A 20,447-nucleotide genomic window follows, 5' to 3' on the forward strand; every position below is an offset into this window, starting at 1 on the left:
GAAGTAAGATATCAAAATCATTGACCACATTACAAAAAACACCACGTAAATCAATTGAGGTATTCTAGATACCATGGAACAGTAGTTTCTTGGTCTCATTCTTTAAATTAAAAACAGGTGAGCTTAAAGATAAAGATGGTGAGCTACATTTAACATGTCACTCTATCCCTCCCTGTATCTAACGTAAAAGTTTTCAGAATATAGTTATTTTTGAAGACAATCTAAGTGCTTACTTCTAGAAGTGCAAAATGTGATCTGTGAATGGCTTGAGGACAGGCAGCATGACAAAAGTCACTTTCATATATTCAGTATCAAGGCAGTATGAACTTCTACCTTTGGTTTCATCTGAGACAAATTCAGTTAGAGAAGACAAAAAGAATAAAATACACATGATTATATAAATATAAAGACATACAGTTGATTTAAAGATACAGGCTCTTTCTTCTCAATTCAGTGACATTAAAGTGCAATATAGGTATCTGTTTATGAATGGTGAACTAGAAATTAAGAAAGTTTCCTCCCAGTTGAGGATAAAAACAGAAGTTGCAGCATCTCTCCATAAATTCTCTAATAGTTAGAACAGATTACTTGAGAAATCATTTTTGTTCTGATAATTTCCAACGAAATTAGAAATATCTCACCTTTTTCCTTAATTTCATGCTATTCCTAAATTCTGCTTCATTTTTTCATACACAACATAACTGATACTGACAGCTGGAAGAACTTTCATAAAATTAGGGGCTATGCCCCTATAAAGTCCTTGGAGTCCTTCTGTAGCAATAATTCTTTGAAAGAGACCAACCATGTTTAGCTGTGGAGCTCCTTCTACAGAGGCTAAAATAAGAAGACAGTGTTATTCAACGGTTCCAGTAATATCACAATTCTTCAGCAAGTATTAAACAACTGGGTAGCTAGCTTATCATATCTAGGGCCAACAATTAAAATTTGTCTTCATAGCAAATCTCTTTAACCCCCAGACATTCTAGAGAGATCCACGTGCCTAAATCCCACTGAAATGCATTACTCACCTACATATTAGATAAGCTCCCAATTTCTCAAGCTTCCTTCCCCCCTCCCCCAATATAAACATCCCTCCTACAGCTGTCACAAAGTTATTTAAATGAGAACACAAACATTTCCAGAACAATGGGACTCACCTTGAGCCTGCATGCGTGTTCTGACAAGAGCAAGTGGGTAACTGGCTAACTGCCCACATGTGCTAGAAACAGTACCACATCCCAACAACACAAAAACCCCTGGGTTAGCAGAGCTTGATGCATAGTGTTCTAGCCACGTAGTCTTTAAAAGCTGTCAAGATAAAAGATTAAATAATAAGACAAGATATCTGCATTCAGCAAATAAATATACGGTTAGTCTTAAGATTTGTTACGTGTTCCATCCTGGAAAAGCAATTAAGGTCACTAAAAGCACACATGCAGGACCAGAGTAAAGGCTACAGATAAAAACTTGTTCACGTGATAAAGGACTGCAGACTAAAGCAGTCAGTTCCAAGAAAAAAATCCTTTAAATATCCAAACACAGCAACAGACAGTAGTGCCCACGCTCTAGTTAATACTTGGGAATGAACGACCCAGCACGCCACCAGGCACAACAAAAGCTCACACAGCTAGGCATGTCCGTTACTCCACACAGAAGTATTAAGTTACTTGACATATTTTAAAGCAACACTCAGTAACTGAAGGTAGATAAAACATTTTAATTGGTGCTGATGAGTATAAGAGGTGCCAGCTCCTCTTTAAAGGAAACAGCACAGCATTTCAAACTCCTCACAAGAACTACATGTCAGCTACAAAGAATTCTGTTGACACGTTGTTATGGTTTTATAATTTTTGTTATATTATTGATATTCCACATCATAACATTATGTAGTGTATTGAGAGATAAAGAGTTAATGCTCTAGCTGCATGGATGATCGATAGTTCCAGGTATACCTGCCTCAGAAGAGAAGAACTACATTCCCCAGAGGACTGTGTGATGCTTTGTATTTTTACGTGTTTCTGCTCAGAGGGAGGGGGTCATGTAAATATACACAAGGAATAGAAATCACTGTAGACCAATTAGAAATCAAAAATAGCAAAAGATTAGCATAGTTTCAGGACAGGTAAGTTGATATGAGTACAAGAAAGGAGCGCTGCACATTAGGCCCTTACATGCAACAGTTAGATCTATCTGTACAGGGATCCCTCCAAGGAAGGCAAAAAATGAAAAATGTGGAAGTTCTGCAGCAGTTCCCATTTATATGTTTTAAATGAAGGGCAACTGCAACATTACAAGAATATTAAAAATCTGACTAACACAGATCTGAGTAACAGTAGCTGAGTAACTGTTATTCTGTTCACAAATCAACTAGTACACATTATATTAACATTACATTACATTCAGTGATCAGAACTCACCTCATAAACAGCAAGGTCGATGCCAGCGTAAGGAATTATACCCAAAATGTTAGGAATATAGCCTTTGTAGAAGGCCTTAACACCCTCTCTTTTCAAGATCTTCTTAGCACAGTCAAACATCCCAGAATATTGCCCTGTTTTACCCACAGCCAATCTGGTCTTTAAAACCTGAAGAGGAGAATCAGTAGCCTTAGTTACATACATACTTATTACTGTAGTTTATAATTATAGTAAAACACAATGCATATCTGCTTATTCAGTTTTCTAGAAGTGCTTTTCATTTAGAAGTTCAAGTCTTCTTTACAATGACTACTGTTAAGGGCTGGCTAGCAGAAAGTTTTTTGAGATCTTATCATGAAATGCAGAACACCACAAATAATAACATACACTAGCTTACAATTTATTTCTATTATTTTCGGACTACGTCCTATAGAGGAAAGACCAGTTAATCCATCAAGCCTCTGCTGTAGCTGTTTTACTCCCCCTCCACACTCAGGCCCCCATCTGACCCAGCTCTCAGTTACCACACAACTTCATCAGCTGTGCTCCAGACAAGGCCATTCCTTGCTTACATACGCACTGTGAAAGATTTAGGCCTAATTCAGAAACTAGTCTGAATATGTACTTTATGTTAAACACATTATAGGATTCCTTTTCCCAAACTAGGTTTGATGCATTAAATAGCGCATTTCTAAAGTACATTCTCACAAACTGCAAACATACACTACAAGATTTCTGGTGAATGCACAGAGAGAAGTGATATCAACACCTGAACTCCCAGCAACTTTTAAGAAGCAAAAGATATCTTAAAAGAACAGCTACACATACAGAAAAATGACAGCTATCAGTATCTATTTAAAATGTCTAGCACTGAAATTCTGAAAGGAAGTTCAAAGTAAAAATAACGATATCGAATATAAGAACATGTAAGAATTCCTACAATACCTTCAAGTACAAAAACACCCAACCAGACATTTGACAGTCTCTAAAGAAAGCAAATGCTGTTACTAACCTCCATGGGATAAATAGAAGTTTGTGCTGTTGCTCCAGCTAAAGAACCAGATACAAATCTCTCAATGGTGCCTAAATTTCCATCATCCTTAGTGAGTAACTTCTTATACTGCAGAGTACATAAAATATCACACGCTTTTTAGGAGATGCAAGAGTTCCACTAGAGTTAGGATTACAGTATAACGTGTCTTTTCAATCTTCACTTATTTTTTCATATAATAACAATTGCACTTACAAAACCAACAAAGTTAGCACTATCCTTACTGCAACTCTGTCATCAATGCTTCACAAAAACAATAAATATGCTAACATGCAAACATCCTGTACATTAAGGGCACATTGCAGTGCTGACCAATACTCCACAAATAGCCTACGCTGCACTGCCCAGACAAAGAGGGCTCTGACTCCGTTGCACATCACAATCTTCAGTTGGAAAACTGAAGCTCAGCTCACATCTTCACAAGGGCACCGACAGAGCTGTACAATATAGTATCATTGAAGGCAAACACCATCATGCAGGAATGCATCCAACATCTACTCCCAAAAGGCTGGGCAAGAGGGAGGAGCAGAATGCTCACAGTTTCTCTATGGAATCTACATCTGCCATTCAGTCTTGCAGTACCCCAAAATTTATTTGACCTGTTTTTATTGCTTTTATTTCACTGTTGTACAAGAACACACAATATATTATTTTAGTATTACTTGAGGAAAAAAAAAAAAATCAGTTAACTATACCAGAAGAGTAGTTCATTTTCTAAAGGAGGATTAGGCCTTAACATGATGTGTAAAGCTGATTCTGAGGTAAATATAACTCTGAAATCCAGGGTGAGGGCATCTTATGCAGCACCATGATATTTGACTTAAAAAGAATCCTATGCAAGCCCAGCTAGTACAACACGCTAAGGTTTCAGTTGTTCTCACTTTGAAGCTAAAAATGAGATTAACACACTACATCACAAAGTTATGAAAACTAAAGAACAGTTTAAAATTAATGACAGATTTAACCTACGCTGCTTATAATTTAATGGTCAAATTAGCAAAACAAGATTTTACCTAGCAGAAAATGTATAGGCTATTTTAAACCTGAGTTACTCTAATTTAGTATTACGAAACCCCAACCATGACAAGAACTCCTATATAATACAACAGTGCACATAATAAACAGCAAAAATGAAGCAGTATTTTACATACTACTACTTCCATTTCCGATTTAGCATCCTACCTGTTCATAAGCCCAGAATTTAATAGCTGTCTCAGGAGCTATTTTCACAACATTTACACCATTTCCCCTCCAGAGTGACCGAGCACCACCTTCTTTCAACATTTGCTTAAAACCACTGGCAATATTCATTTTGTTTGACTTTGAACCATGAACCTAAAAAAGAAAAAAAAAAAAAAACCACAACAGAAAACAGAGTAAGGAACAGTGCTATAATTAGCTGGTAAAACTCACCACCTAAGCAGACAGTCATAAATCAACTAGCAAAAAGAAAACATTCACCCATTGAAGATTGTATTTTAATTGCACAAGTAGGGTAATATTCGGCTTACATTTTTGCCAGTATCAGTGTGGAAAACACTCTAATGGGTACAAAATACAGAACCTGTTAAAATATGACTAGATCTCTAGAATTTACACATCGTATTTGGCCATCAGCTTTTTGTAACAGGTCTCAAACTGAAATGATACAACAGAAATGAAAGAGTTCTTAGACATTGCACCTACCTGCATCATTACTTTTAGACGATCTAAAGGTGCTGTACCTGTTCGAGAGACAGCACCAGCCACTCCTCCTGCTAAGAGCTGTTTCCACCACTGTCCACTCTTTTTCTCTTCCTCTGTAAACTCATCTGGAACAGTCAAACTATCTCCAATATCCAGCACCTATTAGAATCCAAAGCAAAGGAGTGTAAATAACCATCTTATTCCACTACCTTAATTTTATCAATAGTTCTAATTGCAAATTAACCTACTACCCGAGAATATGTAAATAAAAAGCTAGTTCAACATTAAAAAAAAAACAAATTTACATTCAAAAAAAAAAATCAACTTGCTATGGATTGCTACTGCTATTGGATGAACAGTATTTTTAATTCCTTCAAAACAGATATTGAGCAATATACCACATACCCACCATTTCAAAGATTGCACCATCATCATTAAAAATTATGACAAATTTCTGTCTTGAGTATGACCCAAACAAAGACATCCTGTCATGATCAGTAAACGTTTTCAGAGAGCACTAAGGTTCATATGCTTGCTGTCAATGCTAACCTTTCACCAAACAGTCTCCTAGGATTATCTTGGTAATCTCTAAGGACACTAACAAGAGATTTCTCTCTCAAGCTAATTATTCACACATACGTGGGGTTTTTTCTCCCCCACGCTGACATCTCAAACTAATAATTTTGTAGTTGATATATCAGAATATTCAATTCCCAGTAGCTGATGCGTACTAGCTCATAAAATGACAGTTCAATGAAAGTTCCTTCTCATTATCAGTTGCTCTGAAATAGATATTAATTATTTTTGTTCAGCTGCACAAGTTTGACATTTCACTAACAGTTGCATGCTTGCATCACCATTCAATCTGATCGAAGTACATTCCAGTATTATGCTTTGGACATGTTTATCACTGAAGTCTGTACTAACTGTACATGTCACTTAATGGATCCTTCATCCTTCACATAATTTATAAGCATGATCAAAGCAGAACAATGTACCAGTATACGTACCAAATATTATGCATTAAGAAAGCCTATAAAGAATCAGGAATGTTTCAATAACTGACAACATGTACCGACCAGAAAGTCTGTTAACTAACAAATTCACTTCAGTAGCGTTCAGACACTGCACACCAGTGAAATCTCTTAAGTAGGCTGACGACTGACTTGCTCACTTGGACTGTAAGAATTGCAGTATGCAGATTATGCATAAAGACACATATCCGACAAGATATAACTACTCTGGGTATTGAACATGAAACAGATTGAGAAAATCTTTTTGTCATTCTGGCATTCATGATTTCCAAACAAGGCATTTTCGGATACTCAACAACAAATGAAGTCATGTAGACATAATCAGAACTCTCAAAATACATATATACAAATATATATAAAAAAATAGATTTTACAGATACTATATTTTACAGATACTGCTACCAAAGTTCAAACGTTATGTCTAATGAGCCCTAAATGCAACTTCGATGACTAAATCTAGCTTTAACTTTTGTTTTCTCAGGTTTGTTATAAATCTCTCCTAAATTTATTTGCTCAGAAGTGTCTGACACCAATTAAAATAATACACTTATATCATTACAGAAGTACACAATTTAAAAAAGCAAGCAGTTTGAAGAGCTGTCAGCCAGGCACGTGACCTCTCACATCTGCTCTTATCTGAAACACCAGCTGTATTACTGTGTAGCTGGATTTTGCTTGCTGTGATAACTGTCATAACTGACCCCAAATTGGAATATCACAGGAGGCCTCTAAACTTTTTCATTAAGAATAACTAAGGACATTCCATAACAACAGAAAAAGATTTTATATTCAAAAGTGATACAAGGTATGTTTTTAAAGCAAAAGCATTCTTCACTACACAAGCTGGGACCAGGATTATCTGATCACAAAGCTCCAAGTGCTTTTCTGCAGCAAACAAGGAGACATTCAGCAAGCACATCTGAATTCAATCTGTACAGTGTGAGCTGCTCTAAGATTTCACATCTCAGACTGCTTTTTACTATGAAGTGCTGACCAATCCCTCAAGGTATTAATCAGTATCGCTAAGAAAGAGATATCAAAGAAATTCATCTTCACCTAACTTCACAGATTGTTTTCTAACTATATGGACTACCCTTCCCTTTACAAGGAAAACAAAGCCAAGTGGATTATTACTGGCTCACTTACCTTATTATTTGTTGATTAAAGTCAGCCACTGACGTGCTAAGACCTTCACACAACACTAACCTAAGAATCTGTCTGCTTATTGCTATACATCCTATCTTTCTTAAATGAAATTCTTTAGTACAAAAGAATATAAGAACATGTTACTGACAAGACAACTGTGGTTTTATGGTAACGGTAACGTCACGACAAAAATGCAATTACTGAACTGACTTCAATGTAAGAGTTAAAACGCTCAACACCTCAAAAGTACTGAATGTAAGAATGTAATGTAATGTGAAAGAATGTTTAATATGGAAATAAGTTCCCTTCTATTGAGTGTCACCAAGGGAAGATCAGGATTTCTTCCTAGGAAGTACTGACAATTAGAAGGTAAATAAGCAAAAGTTCTTGTTCAAAATAAATTCACATTACATTTTTTTGCTGGTAAATGGGAGGACATTAAGTGAAAAGGAAAACCAAAGAATCTTTTAAATGCATAAATACAACTATGATTATGCTCAATACTAGAAATGACCCCAACAGAAACAACCTTAAGAGCGGTGCTAAATAAAATAAAGTTGAACTTACAGTGGAATGTTTCCAATATCGGATTATTTCCTCTATGTCCGTAGCGGGGTTAAACATAAAATGATCTCTCCACTCATTCCAATCTACTGACATTGTTCCATCAGCATCAATACTAAAAACAAACAAACAAAACAAAACAAGATTAGGAAACGAATTTTATTTTAAATATTGGTCGTCACAATGATCTGGTCAACAGAGAATAAATACATGGAGACTTCAAGGGTAAATACCGTATACTTCTTATCCAAGGGTACTGAGCACTCTCCATTTTAAAACAAAACACAGCCTTTGTCTCTATCAACAGTATTTATACAAAATGAGGTATGAACATCCCTCTCCCATAACGATATGCTAAAACGGTGGCTAATCCATCTATAACCCAAGAACAGATGGAATGAAAGAATTCTTATATGTGCTACCAAAGGTACCAACATGATTTCAAAGCTATAAATCCTCTCAATTATTGCATTCTCTGAATTACAAAAAAAGTATAAAGAATGCAAATAAGCTCAGAATATTAATTCCTGACCTTTGCAGGATCTTTTCTGCCTGCTTCTCTGAAATGTTTATGCCCAGGATCTTGAGGGACTGGACTACTTCTGATGGTTCAATTTTTCCTTGAAACATAAAGAAAAAAAAGATAATGAATATATACAATATGGAGTCCATTGAGTTTAATACACTAGTCTGAGACTGCCTCACAAGACTGAACCTGTACAAGCCTGTGGAGCCAGACAACATGCATGCCAGCGTCCTAAAGGAGCTGACTAACTTAGCTGCCAATCTGCTCCCCATCTTACTTGAAAAGGCCATCGGGGATGGAGCACCTCTCCTATGAAGACAGACTGAAGAAACAAGGCTTGCCCAGTCTGGAAAAGGGAAGGCTGTGGGGAGACCTCACTGTGACCTTCCAATATTTAAAAGAAAGATTATAAATAGAAGGGAAATCAACCTTTTACACAGGTAACAGGACAAGGGAAATGGATTTAAACTCATTTGAATCTCTCCGCCTTTAGATGTCATGGGGAAATTTTATTCACTGAGAGAATGGTGAGGTGCTGAAACAGGCTGCACAGGGAGATTGTGGATGCCCCATCTCTGGAGGTGATTAAGGCCAGGTTGGATGGGGCCCCAGGCAACCTGATCTAGCAGTTGGCAACTCTGCCTTGGGCAGAGGGATTGGAGCATCCTTGAAGTCCTTTCCAGCCCAAGGCATTCTATGATTCTAAATATATTTAACATCCACACAGTAGCAAAAGATAATTTAAAATGAATTTTATTTTAATTATTATCTACTATATGAAAAAAGCAAAGGTAAGAACATAAAAATCCTCCACCCAAATAAGATACAAACATACGGTAAGTTAGCTACTATTTTATCTGTACTTGATACACAGTAACTTCACTATGGCTTCACTGTCTGGGAAGCAAAGACCTCCAGATAAAGTAACATGGAAGGTACAGTAAACAGTAACTGTGCTCCTATTTGGGCAAAGAAATAGAGGATTCCCACACAAAATAGTTGGTCTCCGATTTAAACAGAATTTGAGTCAAGGTAACTCTAAAAACAGTTTCTTCAAATGTTTGAACACAAAATAACAGCATACCATCATTGTTTTTGTCCAGGCTCTTAAACGCCAGTTTCATTTTCTTCTCATGATCTTTAAGATACTGCATAAATTCTTCAAAATCTAGCTGCCCATCCTGGTTAGTATCTCCAGCTTTAAAGATTTTCTGTTGAGAGAAAATTTAACATCTGACTTTTCTAAATATAGCAACTCACAAGGTTAGTTGCTTAAGCCACAGGATAACACGGCTGAGGCTTAAGAAGTACCACACTGACTACATAGAGAGTCAAGTCAGGAAAACACACATCTCAGCACACACTTCAGAGCTAGCTTTTGCCTCCAGAATTTAACATTCTTAGTAGCTTCATAAAGAAAAAACAAACAAACAAACAAACTAGAAGCAAAGATGCCATCTGTTTTTATCCCCAAAACTTTCTTATTCAAACACAAATTACACCTCCAGGGATCTAACCATTTGTGGATGACTGCTTAGGGGACACAACAAAATTATAGCAGAGAACAGTTTTAAGCCTGCAATTGTTTAGCTCTACTTGAAGTCTACAATATTCCAGTACAGTTAAATAGTCTCAGCTATCCTCTTTAAACTAGTGGCCCATTCTGAATTATAACCACAATTAACCATTTAGCTGCTGACACAGAAAATTCTTCACCACACACACAAGAACAACAGTTGTCTTCCATTTTTGCAAGTGTTTGCTAACGTCCTGCAGATCAGAAAATCCTGTATATAAAATTAACCATGAGTTGAACATGACATACAACTGCCAGCACAGTAGAAAACAAGCCTGAAATATAGACAAGGGCCATACCATGACAGCCTAGGGCTTATACTTTTCATTCAAAGCAACAGAACAGCGCATCATCCGTGAAATGAAAACACACTTCAGAATAAATGGGAAATTACTGCAACCCCTCAGGGCATCAGCCTTAAACAACTGAGACATGTCAGCCAAGGCAAAGCCCAGAAGTGAGCAATGCCCAGGCTAGCAAGCTCTGCAGGTTGTATTAGCTTGCACCTGAAGCCACAGCAGGAACTGCTCCATAAACACAGCAGTGGGGTCAGGATGGAAGGTCCAGCAGCACTGCTACAGTGAGCAATGCCCATCCTCTGCCCGTGCACACAGTGCTGCTGGCTCATCCAGCAGGACACAAAGAACAGGGGAAGGAAGTCCATCCCAACTCTTCTGCTCTAAAACAAAAGATTTAAGGGGAAGTTATGTCCCATTTGTTCCTCTGGGCATTAGCTCCTGTGTTGTCACTCATTGTGGCCAATCCCAAGAGGACAGCACAGTGTAAAAGAACAACCTGAAAGCAGAATATGTTCATTAATTTGCATTAAGTTTCTGAGTACTTCAGAGTATACTTGTCAAAAATTCTTCCAAATACCTTCTATTTTGCAAAACTGCCTTGTACAACTGAGAAGTAATTCGATAGGATTCACTCAGATGTTGTAATCTACAAAGTCAGTTTTATTTTATTTTTTAAAAAAACACCATAATTAGGATAAATCCTCAAAAACAAAGTCCAACAAGATTAGCCTATAGACACTGAACATAAAGGAAGCTGAGAATTCTGGTCTGTTTACTGTTTTCAAAAATGTTCAGATTCATTTGTAATGCCTCCTCTACTTTTCCTATCTATGCACTAAAAGGTTTAATCTAAAAAAATAAAGTTCACCCAAAATGTACGTTATCTACAGATTTCTCAATTAAAAGGCTAAGGATTATATGGTACTCCATAGTGAAATATGGGGCAAATGATTTACCTCTGATAATACAGCACTTTATCTTACATAGTTTTCACTGTGCATATCACATACTCTGATGAAGGTGGTTGATCTCATCTTAGAAAAATATTTCTGTAGTTCTGCCCTTAATATATTCAGTTTGGCTGTTGTTTCTATCAATAACATGTCAACAAAAATATACCCACCAATTCAGTTCCATGGAACGCCCATGCCCTACAAAATCCATCAAAAGAAGTCCATTACAAATGACCCTTGACAGGAGTCCCTGCATTGAAGTCGACACCATCCCAGCCCCTGGCCCAGCACATGCAGCACCCCATACCACACGGCCCCAACACTCTTGCAAACAACTGAGAAGGGGTCACTTAAGTGGCAGCCGCACACAGTGAACTCACATCAAGGCCAACTGGTACTGCTCCCCACCTGAGCTACACAAATACGAAACAAAGAAAGTGCTGTTCTGACTCACAGGCACAATAAAGCATAAGCAACATTCCAATTACAAATCCTCCACTGCCGAGGATGACGTGAGCCAAAGAAAGTGGAAATTCCTAGGAGGTTTACAGAGCCAGCAATTAGTGTGCAAGAAGGGGGCACCTTTCTCTGCCTCTGCCCTACAGGCACACTTCATGCTGCAGCAGCCAGGAAGCCATGTGCATGAGCTTCCTCCTATTCCAGTTTTGCAATGCTTTTCCAAATTTCAAGCCAGTTTCAGCAGAACAGAAACAGCACGGAACCAAAATGCATGATGTACCTCAGAAGGCACACACATTTTTCGCCCCCCCTCACACTACAAATCTAAAAGTTCATACAAACAAAGGCTTCTTTGAGCCTATAAAAATGTACTCTTTATGTAAAAAAAGTGCTGAAGTTTAAGACTAAAACCAGTCATTAGCAAATCCGTGGAGCAAACAGAAAACTCTGAGAAGAGTCTTCAACACAAGGGCAGAAATCAGCCGGTGGGAGCCACGCGTTCCCCGGGCACAGCCTGCAGGAAGCCACCAAGTGCTGCAGGGAGCCGGGTGTCAGCCCCCACATACAAACTGCTCGCTCACAGTGCATGCAGAACTCAGCCCAATTAGATCAGATCGTGCTGGACCATGTCTGATTGAGTTGCAAGCTTCTGCAAGGACAGAGATGCCACAGCCTCTGCCGGCAACCAGTGTTCAGTCACCTCACTGACGTCCAACAAGCAATCAGACTCCACTGTTTCTCATTTCATAAACTCTCTGATAAACACATTTCACATGGTTATAACCACTTGTCACCATGTCACTTTCTGCTTCAACTACTTCTCTGGTGGAAAACTGCATGCATTTTTAACAGGCGTGCTTGTAACAATGGAGCAGGAACCAGCCTAGGTGCCAGCTGCTGCGTGTGAGCCCTGGGAACCAGAGCTCAGCGTACCTGGCACTAACACCTGCCATGTATTGTTGGACTTACCAGGAAATCACACCGCCCTTCGCTAGGCCCAGCCCTGAGACACAAGAGTTTCTTTTTTCAAGGCTTGACATATCTTTTCTCATCTGAAAACTCCAACCTTGAAGCATAGACATAGTCCCCTATACAGTGAAGCGGAGATCAGAAAGAATTGCTAACAATTTACAGAGCTACAAGTACTTAATCATTCATCTTCTTGCTAAGGGCCGCTACACATACTGACTAGAACACTCCTGTGCTGACCCTATTTGGCCATGACATTCCTGCTGTTTTCATTTTTTAAAACAATTATTTTACTTCTGTTCTTTTTCTGTTATGTAGTTTGTTAACACCACTGTTTTTCAAGTCCCGCATAGCGAAGCTACAGCAATTTGAAAGACCTAAACTAGACTGAAATACTGAAGAATTTTATTACATAAAACATTCCTTCTCCAGAAGTGCTGTGGATGTGGGAACCTAAGCCAGCAGGTTTGTCAAAAACGTCAGCAAAGTTACAGACACCAAAAAACCCTGACGTCAAAAGTGTCCTGATGAATTATCTGATTATTCTCTGCCAAAGTCGTGAACTTTAACGCACTCACTGCTATAGAAATGAAAGAAAATACAAAATGCTAGAAATCGTGATGCTTTTATGTAGACCTTCCTTTTAAATCTACACTTTAGTCTTCATATGTCATTCGCTCTAATGGATTTTGTGCTGCATATAAGGCTACAAAACTGAACTGTGTGGGAAGTGGGACTACTCAGTACAAATGATTGCTGGTCATCTATTAGCCCGTTACTTCAGTTGATTAATACAACTTAAAAAAACCAGGAAGTGATCCATCAAGAAGTTACCAGGCATTTCTGGCTTCCTATCATGTTAACTACAAGTAAAAATAAACAGCATTTAAAGACTCAGAATTGGTTTAATTAGCAGTTCATTGTTCTGTAATCTACGGATACTGCTCCAAAGGGCACAGTTACAGATAAAACAAACCAACACCAAGGTAAGCACAGAAGATTCATGTCTTCTGGACACAGAAGATTCATGTCTTCTTTCAGTATCCTTCAGATGCTTATCTCAAGGATATTTCTCCACAGCAACCTCGTCATTCCCTTCTCCTCTTCTCCCCGTTTTGTTCTATCTTTGCCTCCAGAATAATGAGCATCAGTCAATCACATAACTCTGCACTCCACAACTATAAATGTTTTAGACTGTATTCTAGTGGGAGCCAGATCCAGCCACAGCCTGAGCACAGGCAGCTTCTGTCTTCTCTGGACACATATCCTCCAATACCAAGAACTGATGCTGTTTTTTTCAGTCCATCTAACATACTAACAAATACGACTGCTGTTCAAGTTCAAAAATACCTTCACAATACTGCGTTTTGTGCAAAGCAATCATCTGCACTACCTCCCAAGAGGCATATCCATATTTAGATGTACTACTCTTATCAGTTCACCTCCTTCCTAAAGGGTATTATGGCATTTAAACTGCATCCAGCACGTGACCTGGCAGACACTGCCACTAACAGAGCCCCTCATCCTCATACCACAGACCTGCACCGTTTGCAGTAGCAGATATTTCCATCAGCTACAGTTTCCCCTTCCTGTTCTTTGCCCTGAGCACCTCCCTTTGCAATAGGGAAGGGCTAGTCACAGTCTTCTCATTGTAAGTAAGAGAACCTCTATAAAATGAGCATAAAAAGGATGAGATGCAAGCCGTGAACATGCTCTCCAGCACTCACTGCAGAAGCTACTTCCCTTCAGGACCTGGAAAAGCTCTCTCCAATCACAGCTATCTGTTAGATTCCAAGAATCTGAAACAGCAGAAATTAGATGGAAACTCTTGTACTTAATTCCTTGCAAGTTTTGTTTTTTTCTTCCATTTCCAACTTACTTGGTAGAAGGACTTTTCTGTTAAGTAAGACTACCATACTGCAGAGGCCTCATACTTTCATCAGTTGCCTCATACTTTCACCTGGTACACACTGCTGCCTCAAGCCAGTGACTTAGCAGAGTGCTTCAACTTGCAAGAGAAATTGCAGAGGGTGGGCAAAGAGATTCCCACGTCTGGTGCCAGGCTTCCTCGTACTTTGGCAGCTACAAGAATTAATCATCCAGTGTACCATGTTCAGAAAAAAATAGGAATTAAGCTAGCATTTAAAAAAATGTTTTCCTTCCTTGGATGCTTCAAGTGTTATGAAATAATATTGTTAAATGTACCATGCTTTCATATTCAATTCAATATTCATATTCAGACTTGGTGACTGCAGCACGCATCTGTTAAAGGCTCATGAAGTTGTACATGTTGAAATGAGGTAACAGATGTTTGCTTAAAGCCATAATCAGATACATTACTGAAAACATTTGTGGTATTTCACAAAAAAAGTAAGATACACTGTTAGCAAGTACTACAACCTGACAACAAAGGTTTAGATAACCAAAGAGTACCAGTTTGAATCATCTGGTTTTGGTGAGAGCACGTTCCATTTCACAGAAATGGCACGGGGAGACATGGAAGTGCAGCAGCTCTCTGCCTCTGCAGATCATCCTGCACACCGCGTACCATAACAGTTCTTAAGTGCACACTGTGCCATCAGAAATGCCCATGTTTCTTCTAAGTTGTTACTAAACTCATGCTTATTTATTTATATGTTTCTAGACCAAACTTCTGTTTTTGGCTAGTTCAGTCTATTAGCCTTCTAATTCTGCCTTGTAAAGGAAGTCATCAACATTAAGAGCGTAAACAGAGCAATAAAACAGTGGAGAAATACTGAAGTATCTGTTCTGCTTAAACACTAATTAAGTATCTGCAAAGGGATATGCTTTCTGGGCTAAAGCAGCTACAGCACATTTCAAAGTCTAAAGCACTGCTGAGCTGTAGATTTTAGAGAGCAAAGCTCAGAATACACACCTGACTCTGTTCTCACCTGTTCCCTCACACGCAGACACAGTGCAGGAACACCACAGTCTGCTCTGCTCAACAGAGTTCTGTTTCCTTCACTTTAAGTGCAGTACTGTACCTTAAGTGTTCTAATTGTTTTTAACCTAACCAGGCTAAACATTTCATAAACACAGCTGATTACTCCAAGCAGACCATATTCTGATTGGTGAGAATTTAGTGTTTTTGGGCCCCATTTCCCATTACACTGAGGTATCTCATCACACTGCTTCTTCAACTAAAAGGGCCTTCACATAGCTGGACATAACAAGACGTACATCTAAACCTGACAGTCAGCCCAAATAAGATCATCACACTGTTTCCAGAATGCAGTTATTCATTCCAATACCATCTTCCTACTCCCAGCTCCAGGACTCAACACATAAATAGTTCCTGAGTACGAATGGTTGGCTGTTTCTAGCACAAACTGAAGATTAAAACACAAAGCTTGCATCCTGCAGGTTTACTGTAAGGATTGACTGCAACAGAAGGAAAGGGTGAATAAAAATAGTATAACCACACACACCATGTATGGTGCTCGTATCTAAGAGACTCGCTGCATTCTGAAGACATGGGATGAGATCATTTGAGATCTGACCCCAGCATCTATTTAATATCACTATCAGACAACTCCTCTAATCAAAATTAACTGCACAATGACTTAAAGTAGCATGTAGAGAGTCATTTGTTGCTGTCTCCACAGTAAAATCCTTCTTTGTAGGTGCTGACATACAATGTTAGGAATCTTTTTTTTTGAACTTCATGAAGTTATCCTTTCCTAGCAAGTAATACACTACAAAATAAAACAGGAGTCACCCTGGCAGCCTCTAAGAAGCACACATTTTGGATTTTCCAGTGGTTTACTTTTCTGTCACGCACTGACAGGAGGCAGGTCAAACAGACCACAAAGTCGGGAGCTTCTGTCACTTTGGGCTAGGATGCCTTTCTATGGAGAAAAAGAATGATCCTTCCTTAAAGAGGAACAAGTGACCTACTTCCAGCACTTACATCAATCTGGTATCTACTGTGTTACCTCATCTAAAGAGTGTCCCATTGTACATTAAACATTAATAAAACTGTCAAGAGAATGGATGACAGCTTAACTGAAAAAGAGCTCACATGTCCACTGCCTGAACAGATAGCAGCTCTGTAACTTCTGAAACCACACAAACTCCTAGGGAGGAACTAGATGCTGTTTCAAAGCAAAGAAGAAAGTAGTAATAAGAGCATGAGCACTAATTTGTACCGTGAAGGCAATGACTTGGGATGAGCCAATACACTCTGCAGGGAAACAACCAAGACCCACCTGTTGCGTACCAAAAGTTAACCAGGATGGAGCAGTGCTCACCACAGGTACGCTGACCAACACCCCGACGTACACGTGTTTCACTACAAACAGGAGCACTTCTGGAGATCTAACCCAGACTTGCCCCTAAGCAAATGAGTGCAAGGCCTGACACCCTGACTCAGCCACGAGAAAGTGCAGTTTGCTCTTCTTCAGGATATCCAAAGGTTTGCTCACACCCACACTGTCACTCTGTCAGCAGGGCAGAACCCTCTGTCACATTTATAATATTGCTTCATTCCATTTCCTTATTCATTAGTAAGATTTAAGAACTACTTCTACCTCCCCAAACACAAAGGTAATGACTAAACGTGTAATTTTATTAATAAAATGCCTTTTTTACCAAGTAGTAAAAAGATCTTTTTATTGAATTTAATACTAATCTAGAGCCTGAGATAGAGACTAAGTGGGAGAAGGCAGATTCAAGCCTCAAGGAAGAACAGAGGAAGCAGATTAGCTGCATAAAGGCAGGAAAGAATGCAGCAGCAAGTCCTACTGAGGCTCTCTTACTCTAAGAAGTCATTTCAAGTAAAAGCCATGTGCACAATTAACATGGTGAGCATACAAATGTTGTAGTGCACTCCAGTAATTGTTTCACCCATCTCAAAAGTCTAATATGACTCATGGCTTACTCTGTTTACACCTTTGTTTCTCAGGTAACTAGAACAGCCTGTTCCTGTTCCCCATTACATCCATGAGGGTGTAGCTTATCTCAATTGATTTTGTGGGTTTCACTACCAATTCATCCTGCATCAATCAAGGTTTGGACAGATGTATGGGTCCATGCATTGCATGGAAAATATGCTGAACACAAGGAAGAATCATTTGGAACTTCAATTATGAGTTGCCCAAAACGTGTTACAGAAACATGGTACTTGCATCTCAGGACTCTCAGTAAACTATGTTGGAAGATCATCCTCATTAGCTGCCAGAAAACAGGACACCAGGTATCCCTCTATTGTTCTCTTTAACTAAAAATGCTAAACTGTTACAGACTAACTGGTACAACAGCTTTTTAACAACTTGTACATAAGGTGTGACTGCAGCTTGCGACCAGCAACACGACTACTCTCATGGGTAAGCAGACCCAATTGCCCTTCCTTCATCAACCAATGGCTGAGAATTCAGTTACACTTATTTAATTATAAAGATGATTTTGACCTGAAGCAATATCCAAGTGGAAGTATGCTTACAACTCATTTATACTTTCACAAATGCACCATTCAACTCAGGAGAGACCTGCTGGGTATTTCTCCCTCAGGTATCTGAGGCAGAGAGTGACATACCTCAAGAAGGAAAACAGAGACCAAACACTTAGCCAGGATTAGCATAGGGCCACTGAAATTGAACGGCTTACCCAACTTACCTCTGAGCACTCTTGTTAAAATGTAAGCTCACCTTCCTGAGCCTGTACCAGAATCCACACAGAGGCTAACCCTGGCATAGCAGTGGGTTGCTGTCCAACTGCTCTCAATACTGAGATAAAGAACAGCACCGTTAAAGTTACAACTTCAGCACAGACATTTGCTGTCCCTATTCAGCCTAACCACACATGTCTGACTTGCATTAGTACAGGTAAAATGCAAATTCCTCCACATCATTTGGTAGTTACGCCCATACCTGCTGAAAGATGTATTAAGTCAGACAACACCAAGCTTCAGTGCACACCACTATTAGCATGAGTCCAACCTGTACATCTCACACGACCGCTTCCAAAACAATTTACATCTGCATGTGCCAGCTCTGCTTCCTAATGAAAGATCAGCACAAGAGGAAGTGCTACAACTGCTAAATTAACTAAGCCCATTGAAGACAACTCCAACAGCTTCAGTAAACAATACCTTATAAAGAGATAAAAGTGAAACCTAGAAGCTGCTCTTACAATGTAGACTTGCCTTATCACACAAATACTTACACCCACAGAACTGGGAATTAAATTATGTTCTGATCTTGAAGCATCATTGAAAACAACTAGAAAATATTAGTTTCTCACACAGGTCAGATTTGGTGGTGTAAGAGCACTTCAACACTCCATGACTCAAGTTTTACTGCCTTAGGAAATACCGCCGATAAAAGGCAGTAAAAGAATGCCTTAGTCACAGAATGATAGAACAGTTCGGGTTGGAAGGGACCTAAAACATAATCAAGCTCCAACTCCCTGCCGTGCGCTGGCTGCTGCCCAACAGCTCAAGTTGCACCAGGGCCCCACCCAAGCTGGGTTTGAAGGCCTCCAGGAATGGAGCATCCACAGCTCCTCTAGGCAGCCCGCACCAGGGCCTCACCACCTCTGAGTAAAGATCTTTTCCCTAACATCTAACCTACAACTCCCCTCTTTTAGTTTAAACCCATTCACCCTCGTCCCTTCGCAATCGCTGCAGGACCCACATCCCTCCCCACGCTGGGGGCAGAAGCATCACGGCGCAGCGCGGCCCGAGGAAGCGCAGGAGTGATGCGCGTTGACTAAGCCAGGCCAAGCCCATCTGGCAACAGAATCACCAGCTGCCGTGCTCTTAATAGCGTTGGCACTCGAGCTGCCTCGTTTACAACCGCGCAACTCAGCGCCCGGAGCAGGCCCAAGCCGGCTGCGGCTCCGGGCAGCCCCGAGGACAGCACCGCCTCGCTCCTGCCTCGCTCCTACCTCCTCCGCCTCCTTGCCCAGCGGGATGCCCATGGCCTGGAGGCCCGTCTGGAGCTCGGCGATGTCCACCCTCCCATCCTCGTTGAGGTCCAGCTTCTTGAAGAGGTTGGCGTACCGCGAGTCGCCATCCCGGCTCCCGTCGCACGCGGCGGGAAGCACGAGGCGGCGCAGGAGCGGCAGCATGGCGCAGCGCGCGGCCCCACACCGCCGCTCGGCTCCCCGGGGCTGGGCGCGGGCGGGAGGGGCCGCGGGAAGAGGAGCGGGACCGGCCCCGCCCGCGGCGGCTGTAGGAGGCGGGATGCGGCGCCGTGAAATGGCCGCCCCTCCCGCCCCGCCCCGCGGCAGCGGCGCGGCCAATCGCGCCCATCGCTTCGCTCCTGCGCTCGTTGGAGGCGTGCGAGCTGTGAGCATCACCGGCGCTGAACGGAAGCAGACCGCCTTTCGCAAGGCGCCTGCGGGTCTCCTACGCTCTGAAACGTGCACTTACGGAGCTCTAGCACGTTAAACAGCTCCCATACCAGCGGAGAAATACCTGCGATATTCTGAATCTTAACAGGGCTATATGGGGATCGCTGTAGTCACCGTGCAGCGCTGAAGCCGCGTGAGCAGCAGCTGGGACAGCCCACAAGGCCGTCCTCCAAACTGCTTGGTGCAAACCTAAGGACGCAGAGCACCCGCTCCCCGGGCACAGCTGGAACCGAAGGACAGGTAACAGAAGCGGGATGCTCGGCTGAGCGCCCGCTGCCCGTCCAGGAGCTGCAGCGGTGCTGAGTGCCGCCCTCCTGGTGTGCTCACGGTCCGGCTGTAGCCACGCAGCAGGAGCTTGGTGGCCCTGCTCAACAAGTAATCAGTAAAGCTAAT

General features: G+C 40.6%; 1 protein-coding gene across 2 annotated transcripts; it reads right to left on the bottom strand.

Moving 5' to 3' along the window:
* Positions 1-442: 442 nt before the first annotated feature.
* Positions 443-19,810, bottom strand: SLC25A24 (solute carrier family 25 member 24). 2 transcript variants are annotated; one of them, XM_065742723.1, is made up of 10 exons: positions 19,587-19,810; positions 9,509-9,635; positions 8,431-8,518; positions 7,902-8,013; positions 5,155-5,313; positions 4,651-4,803; positions 3,430-3,537; positions 2,418-2,585; positions 1,158-1,308; positions 443-834 (listed from the first exon to the last, which is right to left on the bottom strand). In XM_065742723.1, the coding sequence occupies exons 1-10, from the start codon at positions 19,767-19,769 to the stop codon at positions 656-658; spliced, it is 1,428 nt and encodes a 475-aa protein (XP_065598795.1). In that variant the 5' UTR covers positions 19,770-19,810; the 3' UTR covers positions 443-655. The 2 variants fall into 2 exon arrangements, with proteins under 2 accessions (XP_065598795.1, XP_065598805.1); XM_065742733.1 differs by lacking the exon at positions 3,430-3,537.
* Positions 19,811-20,447: the final 637 nt, after the last annotated feature.

The sequence above is a fragment of the Cyrtonyx montezumae genome, unplaced genomic scaffold, assembly GCF_038088225.1.
Source record: "Cyrtonyx montezumae isolate F1298 unplaced genomic scaffold, pur_monq_1.0 scaffold_1, whole genome shotgun sequence".
NCBI classification, from domain to species: Eukaryota; Metazoa; Chordata; class Aves; order Galliformes; family Odontophoridae; genus Cyrtonyx; species Cyrtonyx montezumae.